General features: G+C 41.8%; 1 protein-coding gene across 1 annotated transcript; it reads right to left on the bottom strand.

The window, feature by feature from the left end:
- Positions 1-536: 536 nt before the first annotated feature.
- ubac2 (UBA domain containing 2) lies at positions 537-7759 on the bottom strand. Its single transcript, XM_069658667.1, has 10 exons — positions 7618-7759; positions 7078-7202; positions 6125-6244; positions 5569-5675; positions 4324-4447; positions 4137-4184; positions 3835-3943; positions 3555-3697; positions 3252-3398; positions 537-2000 (listed from the first exon to the last, which is right to left on the bottom strand). Exons 1-10 carry the CDS (start codon positions 7646-7648, stop codon positions 1893-1895), a joined length of 1062 nt encoding a protein of 353 aa, XP_069514768.1. The 5' UTR covers positions 7649-7759; the 3' UTR covers positions 537-1892.
- Positions 7760-11177: the final 3418 nt, after the last annotated feature.

Raw genomic sequence — 11177 nt, 5'->3', positions numbered from 1 at the left:
CTGTAGAGAACGTCTTCTCTGGAGAGCCATAAATCATAGCTTCTGTCAAATTTGCTGTTCACATTTAGTCCTGTTTAGTATGCCGTATATAGAAGATGATACACTTTATTAATCCTCGAGGGGAAATTAATTTTTTTCACTCTGCTATTATTAGAAATATGCTACACACACACACACACACACAGGCCCAAAATACACACATGCATAAAAAAGACCCTATGGACATGCATAAATGGAGAGGGGGCTGCACATGGACATGTGCCACGAGCAGTTGGGGGATTCGGTGCCTTGCTCAAGGACACCTCGACAGTGGCCAGGAAAGGAACGAGCACCTCTGCAGCTACCAGTCCTAATTTACATGCTTGGTCCAAACCGCGACTTGAATCAGCCACCCTCCAGCTCCCAAGCAAAGTCCCTACAGACTGAGCTACCGCCTACCCAATACACAGTACATTAGGTCCATAATATAATATATAATAGGTATAATAGGATTATCATATAAAACATAATATAAACACCTTCTATGAAACGCATATAGTTGAGCCAGCAAGTTGATTTATTCCACAGGTCAAACATGATTCATTACAGTTTATCGAAAAGTTGTCCATGCAACAACTTCCTCATCACACTCATATACTATTATATCACTCTAAAAAAATACTTACACACAATAGACGGACTCATCTCGGCGGTCATATATTAGCAATATTATTATGCACAAAATATAAAACTAGCATCTGTCTTTGACATCAATACATAGTGGCTGCAATATTACTTCTTCCGCTCAAATTTTTTTAACACAAAGTTTATTCTATGCAGTGCATAGTCTCTTTAAATTTATCTCGTCATGATATTGCATAATAAATATCTCCGGTCTTATATTTTTTTTAAGACTTGCCATGATTCAGCGACGGTTGCTGGCAGAGAGAAGACTGAATAAATAAACCTTGAGGAGTGTGTGCGTGTGCGTGTGCGTGTGAGAGCATGAAATGATGGAACAGTCGAGGGTTGTGAAACACGACCTGCTCGAAAAGGGCTACTGTGCATCTGTGTGTGCGTCTGTAAATACGATCATGTCTTTGCCTCACAGACCCTGAGATAGCCCATCTAAGCCATGTCCTGCAAAAACAGCACTGACGATGAACTCACACGCAAGCCAAACCAGTCAGCTCTGAAGAAATCTGGCTCCTACATCAGCTGTCATTCAGGCTAACCGCTTTTCAAATACATCTCCAGCAGGAGAGGGTTGAGCTACTTGCGTGAAACACTGCCAATGCAAAGAAATAACATCTCTGTAAATAGATTTGATCTCGTCATCGTGTAATGCCAGCTATGGTAGTCCGAGATGCTGGTTACACAGCAGCCAATTTGGAAGTAGAGTGGCAGTACATGACGGTGGCTTTGACAAAGTTTGTCTTGTGGGATTGCAGCTGACTCGTGTGCTTCAGCATCAGTTTAAACTTTTCCTCCACTGAACTGAGACTCTCCTGTTTTGATGCACTGTGAGGAAAGCTCTGACCTTTTTGGTTCCTGTATAGTTTGACTCTTGGAGTAAGAGGTCTTTTTCATCTGCCTGCAGCAATAACGTTCCACACGACAACGGCCACCTGAAAGCTATGACGCAAATGTCCTTCAGTTTGTGCTTCACACTTCTTCATTAATAGACCTGCTGTTGAGCTCAGCTCAGGTCGGGTCAGCCCAGCACTGCTTCACGGAGCAGTGACACAGCCTTCAGATTATCTGTACAAATATAATTTGTCTTCTCTTCGTTTCTCCATCAATCTTTCATTTAGTCTGTTTTCCTTTTTGCTCCTCCGCTTCAGTTCCTGCTCTCTCTCTCTCTCTCCCCGTCCTCATTCACCTCTGGTGTTCTCACCGAGCTCTCTCCTCTCTCAGTGTTGCAAGAGGAAGTTGGTTGCCATGTTGATATCGTTATTTGAAGCTCTGAGTGCCTCCAGGGCATCAATCCTGGAGAAGCCCATTTCGACCAGCAGTGCAACCTGTGGGACACAAGAAGAAAGCATCAGTTGAGAGATCTGCAAAGGAAGCAGGGGCTGAGAAATCATCACATGGGAATATTACATAAGGCTGTCCTCTATGAAGAAAGGCGTAGGTGGGCCAGACAATCAACTTTTAATAAAGGATAAGGAGTTAGCAGTCTGTCAGTCCGACAGCCTGGCTATCATTGCCAAATGTGTTGTGACGTCTACATAGTTACCGTGCGTCATAAATGTTAAGTGTGCCACCATTAAAAGCCTCTTTCATCTTCAGGTGCTGTTGTGTGTTTCTGATGTGGTTGTTAACTCCTCACCGTGTTATGTACTGGAGCCACACTTTGATCTCGCTGCTGACAGGCAGGCTGGCGAAGTCGACGGGGACGTTAGCTTGTTTGCAAGAATTGTCGAGTGCGTGAGCCGAGTTAACTGGCTCCACCTCCGCAGCTGTAATCGCTGCGGAAAAAAGCTGGCTAGCTGAGAGGATTAGCTTGCTTCACCGGTCAATGTTACGGTGTGTAGACAACGTTCTTCGCTTGTTGCTTCGCCAAGACAAGAAGAAGTGATGCCACTTCACTTGAAGTGTGCAACATGACAAGTTGTTCAAACAGGAGCGTTCACGTGCTGCTTCAAAGCTTCGACAGCTAGCAGCGTCAGAAAAAGACCATGGACTACATATACAGTTTATAAGAAGAGGTGGGCGCTGGGTGAAGAGCCCCACTGTGTGTTTGCTTGTGTATGTGTGTGTGTCGCATGTCCATGTGTGTACATGCTGGGGTCAGTGTGGTTGGACATGGGTATGAATAAATATACAGCATATATATTTTTTAAATATATCTTTAATGCCTTTAATGATAGCGAGGACAGTGGCTAGTGTTGGAAACAGAGGAAGAGAGAATGGGGGATGACACGCAGCAAAGCGCAGAGGGTAGGGGTCAAACTCAGGGCCGCCACATTAAAGACTATAGCCTTTGTACATGAGCTAAACCAGCGCCTATTAATAAATAATTTTATTTAAAATATGAATCTTTATTTATAGATATTTTTTATGTAATTTGCATGCAAAATATGTCCAACCAACCCACGGATTGACACTTCCAAATTTACCCAATTCCACAGGAAAACCACAGACCTGGCAACTGTGCTTTCAATAAAGACTAAGTCTGATTATAAAAGTAAAGCACAACTACTGTTAAAAACATTGCACAGTACACAGAATAATTAGAACATGCAGAGAAAAACACAGGGGACACTTACCTGCTCCTCTGCGATAGGAGAGTTGTCTAATAGTGGTGGCTCTGAGGAAGGCTGTGTCTGAGCCTCGGGGGGGGGCTGCACGGGGGGTCGATTCTGTCCTCTTTGTCTTAGCGAGGGGAACAACCTGGTCCACTGTAGCAAGCCAGGCTACAAACACATGGAGGCAGAGTCAGGGACTGTGCTCATATAGTACAGTTGCAAAAACTTGCATCCCATGCTTGTAGTTGGTAAGGTTTTGACATTGTGTGTGTTTGTGCATAAGTGCAACAATAAGTCTCTCTGTGTCTCTGTGTGTCCATCTACCTGTGGCTGCGGTCGGGTGTTCCTCCTGGCCTCGTTGTATTGGGCCAGCAGCAGCTGTTGGTCCAGAATGTCCATCCTTTGCTGCCTCTGGATGTCCAGAGTGGCACCCATCCCCAGGGGCGTCTCATTGCTTGGTTCAGAACCTGATGAACACATTGGTTGGCAGACAGGTGACTGGTATTAGGCATCATGACAATGTTCAAATGCCTAAAGACAACAGCCTTGTGACACTGGTCACTTTGCTCCAGATTTGTTTGTGATTACTAACAGTTGGACTCACTTGAGAAAATTGGCTCAAGAATAAACCGTCCAATGCGAGACACCCAGACGGGAATAAAGAGGAGCCTCTGCAACCGCAGAAAGTTGGAGTGATAGATTCCTCCTGAAATCTGAAAGACACAACGATAAAAAAAGTTAAGAAGTCACAAGCCAATTCTTATTTCAGCGACATAATAATAAATACATTTACTTTAAAACTACAAACTAAGTCTTCACAGAGCTTTTTAGCCCCTCTTAGCACTTTTAAATGCCAGCAAACTTTCTAAATACACACTAAATAACAAGAAGATATTGGCATCTCACCAGTCCACTGAGTGCAAGGAGCCACATGAAGGGGCCTGACGTCAACAGCTGTGCCACAACAGGAGAAGAGAGAAAGACAGAAACAATTATTATCAGACTAATTACAAAGCAAGAATTATCTGAAATTCAAGAAGATTAAAACAGAAAACAATACATGCATCCCAGAGCTAAGTGAACGTAGCCTTACCTGCAAGCCTACGATGTAGACCAGAGACTTGTTGGTGATGGAGATGTGGCCCAGGACTTGCGTGACGGGCATCCTGGGTATCAACAGGTAGAAAGGCACAAAGAGAGAGAAGACTGGAGCGAGCCTGTGAGAGGAGAGAGGGAGAAGTCAAAGAGGAAGGAGTGGACAGGAAAAGATAGACGGTTATAATTTAGAGAAACATTTCAAACGTATAAGTATAAAATTTGGGAATATTTTTGCCGATATCAGAAATACCAATATTTTCCATCTCATTCTGGCCAATCACTGATGCCGATACATGCATGTACTTTTCCCAACTAATTCCAAAGACCATCAGGTCTCTCCTGTATTGTAATTAACATTAACATTATTATGCCAAATCTAATCACGATGGCACACGAGCAGATGCGGACATAAAATGCAATGCTTTCCAAACCATACACAATCACTTCACTAAATAAGAAAACTTATTTAACGTAGGATGCATGTAAAAAGTGCCATATTTAAGTTTAAAGGTGCATGCTGCCACCTACTGAACTAGAGTGCGTAGTGAACGGCATTCGGTCATCTGAATAGTCAGCAGCTTTTGCTGTGCGAGCATATTTAAAACATCATCTTATCTGCCTGTCATATCAGCAGAAATGTCCATTTGAGGCAGACGCTAATATCTAATTTGAAGCCTTTAGCTGCTGATACAAATGACGTGCTGATAGTAACAAGCATTCCTACATTTTCTTACATGTGGCATAAATTTAATCCCTGAAAAAAGGTTAGGCAAGAGGCAGCAACATCACAAAAACAACTTGATAACTAGCAGTAGTAATATTTCAGGCAATCCAGGAAAGCTGCTGCTGGATTCGGTGTTTTGGACTTCTGGATAATAACTTCCAATTACATTAAGTATGTCAAGCCATTTTTCTTTCCCTCCTTTTGTGGAGGTGTTTGTGTGCTGCGTTCACAGTCCAACACCATCTAAATACCGTATACCCAAATATAATGCAGGGAGGGGATTAAGACTCTTTCAAATATTAATACGTCCCACGGCTTACAAGGTGAAATGTGGAGGTGAAAAATGAAGATTTTCCACTTAAGTGACAGATGGTGTGAACATTGAACATCATAAAGCTCATTAAACACCAGGATGGTCATATTTTTTATTGCAGGTTTCTCAGTGGCCATAACGAGAAAGTTGCATTAGTGAAGCTCAGCATGTACTGTGGCCACTAAAGTGGCCGAGCTACTTACAGTCCTGCAGGCAGTTCCTCCACCTCATACTCAAATAGAAACTGGAACGCCCGGGCCAGCAGGAAGTCTATCAGCGCAGAGAGACACCAAGTGCCCAACAGGAAGGACTGAAGTAAAGGAGAGGGACGTTAGATAATTAGAATAATACCAGGAAAAGTCCTTTTCATGCCTTTGAACATTTAACCACATTTTACACAAAGTGTCAGGAAGTTAGGAGAACTGCTTTGTGTCATTTGAGGAAGTTGTGTGTTTTCTTCCCTAAAAGAAGTTCCTACACAGGTGAACCTCATTTTTACACAGACTGATAATCAAATGTTTAATTATGTTACAAACGATCTTAACTTTTACTTCTGTTTTTAAAAGTGACCGTAGGAAAAAAATCACAAGATAACCTGAGACCAAACAAGTCTGACATGTGATGCATTGTGACACAGCATTTCTTTCATTTTCATTTCTACATTCAGAGGCAATCTAGTACAGATAAGAATATAAGCAAGTTTATCAAATTTAAATCAGCATATTCATCATATATCTATCAGTGGTTAAGGTTACTTACAGCAAACTTCCTGGTGCCGAATCTCCTCTCAAAGATTCTGAAGTTGTAGATGAGGAGGCTGCTACAGAAAGCATCTTTCACGTCTAGACAGACCAGCCTGCCTAACAACAGCCTCCAAACCTACAACACGAAGGAGAGCAAAGTTAAACACATACAACATGATAACTATTTGTAATAATGCCTTTTCTGAGTACAGCAGCGAACATAACCCCAAATGCTATGCCCTCACATATCAGCCCAACAAGAATCATTTTATTTAATAATAAATCATAATAAAAACAGTCTGTCTGGATCCAGTTTGTAGCTTTTAATCTGCATGTCAAGGTCTTTATCAGTGAATGACAATGGCTTAGTCATCATCGTATGACCTGATTATGGAACTTCAGACAGTTGATAACAGGTTCTCTTGTATGTTTGTGGTCTTTGGTGTCAGATGTGAGAGCGTTTTATCTTTCTACAGCCGTTGTAGTGCACGACCTCTGACTTATTTCCTGATCAGTTTCTTGCATTCATTTAGCCTCTTGTCCTGTGTTTTATTTATTTATTTTTTATTGCAGTTTGGCTGATTTAGTTATCACTACATTGGACTGATTTAACCTATTATGTGACTGAAGTTCCTTGGATTACATAGGTCAAGGGTTCAACACCATGACAACTATACAAACTCTATTTGCTGGTGAAGCACATAGCATGTGTTTAAAGCTTTGCTAGAAGCTAGTAAAGGACCATAAGTTGTGGCCTTTGAGAATATTTTAAGCTAGTTTTTTCATAGTACAAAAATAATTAAAAATAAAACACCAATGGGGATTGTTGCTATATTAATAGTTGTCTATTAGTGTTTAAAACAATAACGTTTTATATAAAGCTGAAGAATGTAGCACCCCAACACAATATCTGGAGATGCTGGGAGTTTAAGTCTCGCTGACTAAAACACAGAGAAACTGGAGACACACCTGGTGCTGCTGTATGACAGCATGTAGGTTGTATTCAAACAGTTCCTGGTATTGTGGCAGCAGGGTGAGCATCACAGTCAGCCCATTGAGAACAAGCAGGAGGCCTTTAGACAGAGGAGCCTTGTCTGTGGGAAAAACACAAACAAACAACATTACGACCTGATAGTGACACTGTCGCCTCTTCAACTAGCTGCTTTGAATATGTTGAGCACCAGTTTTGTTAGTGCAAGAGAGAGATGCGGCTAAATTGTATACAGAGGCAGCATAGAAACATATTAGCTGATGTCCTTTTCACAACTTCATCTTTTTCAATGATGGCATTTTAACTTAATCAACCGTCCAAATAGAAGAAACAAATGTAGATATTTTATTAACTAAACGCGGCTGTAAAAGATAGATACAGCCTCAAGTAAATGAATGACAGTGAATTGCTAGTATCAGTTAGCTAAGCTAGCTGTTACCGTTGTCACTAACAGGAGAAACGTTAGCAGAGCAGAGAGGGCTAACGGCTGTCATTAAACGGTGTGTCCGGTTACTTACACAGTCCCCGAGACCCTGTAGTGGTAAACATGGTGTCTAGATGAGTTACGGAAACCAGAGGAAGTCCGTTAATCCCAAGGCAACACGATATAAACGCTAAAACACCGAAATAAAGTTGGAGAGAGGAGCCATGCTGTGACTAGGGAAGAAGAAACAGTGGGATGGGTAACTGCTACAGGAGCCCGACGAGTCCAAAAGGTGTTAATTCGCAGTCCGCGGAAATTTGGAGAAAACTGACCAGCCGAGGGCGCTGTTGCGCCGTGTTGAGGACTAGATGAAGACATTATTACTGATAACTTTACCTAAGCAACGGCACGGCAGAGATTGTACAATATTGATTGATTGATTTTTTTAAAATAATGCATTTTTTTCCGCTCTCTTTTTTTTTTTAACAGTTTAATAAAATCTTGTTTGTTTACATTAATTTTAGAGTACTTAAACAAAGCTTTACAAGCAAAAACTAAAGAGTTACTTTGATTGGCAGTGATGTATTGATTCTACTACTACTACTACAAGTTATAATAATAATAATAATAAAATTGTAGTAGTATATTTTTCTAAGCAATGCAGCAAACATAATAACCCCCTAAAATAAATTAAACCTAAAATAACAAAAGAAAAGAAAACCCTAAGAGAAAACAAAAATGTAGGCACAACATAAAAGCAAAAAAATACATGGGAGTTTTTAGGAGAAAATACTACTGAATTATCACAGTCCCTGAACGCCACACCACAGTGCATCCAGAGCAGAGTCTCCTCCTTCTGTATATATTGTCTGCCTAGTGACCACTAAGAGATCCATACCCCCAGGTTGTGAACCAGCCATCTAACGGCTGCAGCACCCCTGCAGCTGGGATTTAGTATCTTGCTCACAGGTATTTCAGCAGTGATAATGTTGCCATATGATCCTCCTGATGAAGGGCAGTCTCCTTACCCATGATGCCACCCTGCTGTTCTCTTATTCACCTCAAACAGGGCATTCCCAGGCCCTGAAGCACTGGTGAATTGATGTTTTATCTACAGCCTTATCATCTATGACCATTTGCTCTGTGTGTAATATGTGTTAATGTGAGGGATTTACACTAAAGCAGCATCAGGGAGTGTTTCATGTCTTGTAGCCATGTGGTCAGCTTTCTGACAGAGTGGTAACAGCGTTAATTATCCGCGAGGCCCTGAGCAGGATGTGGCTGCACAAAGTCCACATTAATGACTTTTTCTTATGGTCATCTGGCTTTACGCAGGCAGTGTCATATCTTGTCAAGGTCCAGACTTCCTTTGCAGAGGCCCTGCTTTGTCTTACACTACAGGCTGCCAGTTTTATTCACATCAAACCGTGTGTATACAGCCTACCGTTATGCCTGGCTGTGATTGCTCCTGAGGCAATTGATCCAATGCTTATGTTACGTCCAAGTACATTTGAAAAGATATGGCGAACAGCTGTCTAATAGTGTTGCATTTCCCCCTCATCCACATAAGCAGTGGTGTGTTAGTTCCCATTGGTTAGTTCCCACCCATTAGGTCTATTTGGCTGCCTGTGGTCAGATGTGACTGCAAAGCAGAGCTCAGGAACAGCTTGCTAATTGTGTTTCAGACCTTCTCTGTCACTGATGTAGGAGTGAGGTCTAAAAAGGTTGCTTCGCCCCTGTTCTCAATCAAAGATAATCAGATTAAACAGCGCGGAGATGTGTGTTTGTGTATGTGTGTGTGTGTTTGTGTGTGCTTACCAATAAAGAGACTCCAGATTTGGAGACAGCCTTGACTCCTGCTGTTTGCTTTGTTCATTAAGAGGAGATGAGCAGATGGTTTGCTGGTCTGTTGTGCAGTACACACATGCAGGCACACACACACGTGCAAATACACATACACACATGCATGCTCAGTCCTGTCACCTTAGCTTTATCCTCCATTTATCTTTTCCATTACACGTCTCTCGGCAGGACAATGCTACTCAGTGAATTGTGAGGGATGTGTGTGTGTGTGTGTGTGTGTGTGTGAAAGAGACGAGTAGCGCTGAATGAAGTCACAAACCTTTTTTATTGAAGACAGCCTCTGAGGTGGTCATCTGAAAAGCTGATGACTCATTCTCACATTCATTTACGTGAATCATTGCTATTCAGTTGTCAGCCACTCTGTATTCAGGAAGAATTGCGTGTAAGAGAGGTATTGTTTTAGTCCTGCATCACAGCTTATCAGCCTGTGTCCAGGAAAAAGGCACACTGCATATTTAGACAAGGATGCATGAGCGAAATCTGGCTAGCAGTAAAGATGTTTTCTTTTTAGCACAGGGTTCCGAATAATGTGAAATATATTACTTAGGAAAACTTAAAATCGCTTGTCAATTAGGATCCAGAGCTTCTTCTGTGATCTCCAGGAGGAAATTATCGTCTTCAAAACAATCAGCAGCATTCATGATCTCTGACCCCTTACAGAAGTAATTTGATATTCATTCCTAAGCTCCCTACATTAGTCAAGGAAAACTCTAAAGTTTCTTGTAGTCTCCAGACACACACTCTTTGCTTTAAATGGCATAATGGCAAGAGTCTTGACTTCACTTTATGATGCTTTCAAATACCACTTATATGTAGGTTATCTAAGATAAGCCGAGCTACAACTGATTTATATTACCAGACCTTTGCATGGCTTCAATCTAATACTAAGTCAGAAAATATCATTCATTATTAAGGGCCTGTGTCCACTAACAGCGTTATTTTGTCCTGGCCTATTTTCAATACAAATCCAATGCAGGTCAGCGGATCTGTCATCACGGAGGTTGTAATCAACCATACTTTCAATACACATACAAGCCGGACAAGAGAAACGTACACATTCCTTTATTTACATGTTGCACTTGCGCAAATTTTCATATGCACTTTTGAGCACGACCTGCCTTTGGAAGACGAGTGGCATATCACTGAGGGGATCGGCATGCCAGTCTAACGATCGGCAACGGCACATGCCACTGAACTACCGGAACACGCAGTGGCACATGCCGTGGCATGCCATTGGCCTCTTTTCGTCGTCACTTATTTTCAGAGCTCAGAGTCCTCAGCGCAATAACACCCTCTACGTCAGCTGTTTTTTGTCACTGCGTTCACAACACTAAGTTAAAAATAGTTCAACTTTTGAAACACAGCCGTGCTCATTAGTCACGTCTCCCTCACCGATCAAGCAAAATCAAGAAGGGGCGGGACTTCAGATATCATCTTTGTCAACAACAATGGTGGAGGTGAAGCTAATCCTGTTGGTCTAGAGCTGCTGCTAATGCCAGGACACAATTTTTTTTTTGTAAAATAATAATAAAAAAAAAAAGCACATATTAAGTACACTTAATGGTAACTAGCAAAGAAAGAGGAAGTGCCGCTAGACAACTTTCGTAACCTAGCAACAGTAAGCGCTGGTGATACACGTTTTAAAAGTGAGGTCGTGGGCGCAAAAAAACGCGGTAAGTGGGCACAGGCCCTAATACAGAGGATTCCATATTTGGCATCAAAGTTGATAAAGCCAAAAAATCTTTTAAATAGTTGTGACTGAAACCGGCTCTTTACTTACCCAAGTTCAGC

The sequence above is a fragment of the Semicossyphus pulcher genome, unplaced genomic scaffold, assembly GCF_022749685.1.
Source record: "Semicossyphus pulcher isolate SPU_LCO1_2020_fin unplaced genomic scaffold, fSemPul1.0.p SCAF_12, whole genome shotgun sequence".
NCBI classification, from domain to species: domain Eukaryota; kingdom Metazoa; phylum Chordata; class Actinopteri; order Labriformes; family Labridae; genus Semicossyphus; species Semicossyphus pulcher.
This window is presented reverse-complemented; position numbering and strand designations above follow the sequence as displayed.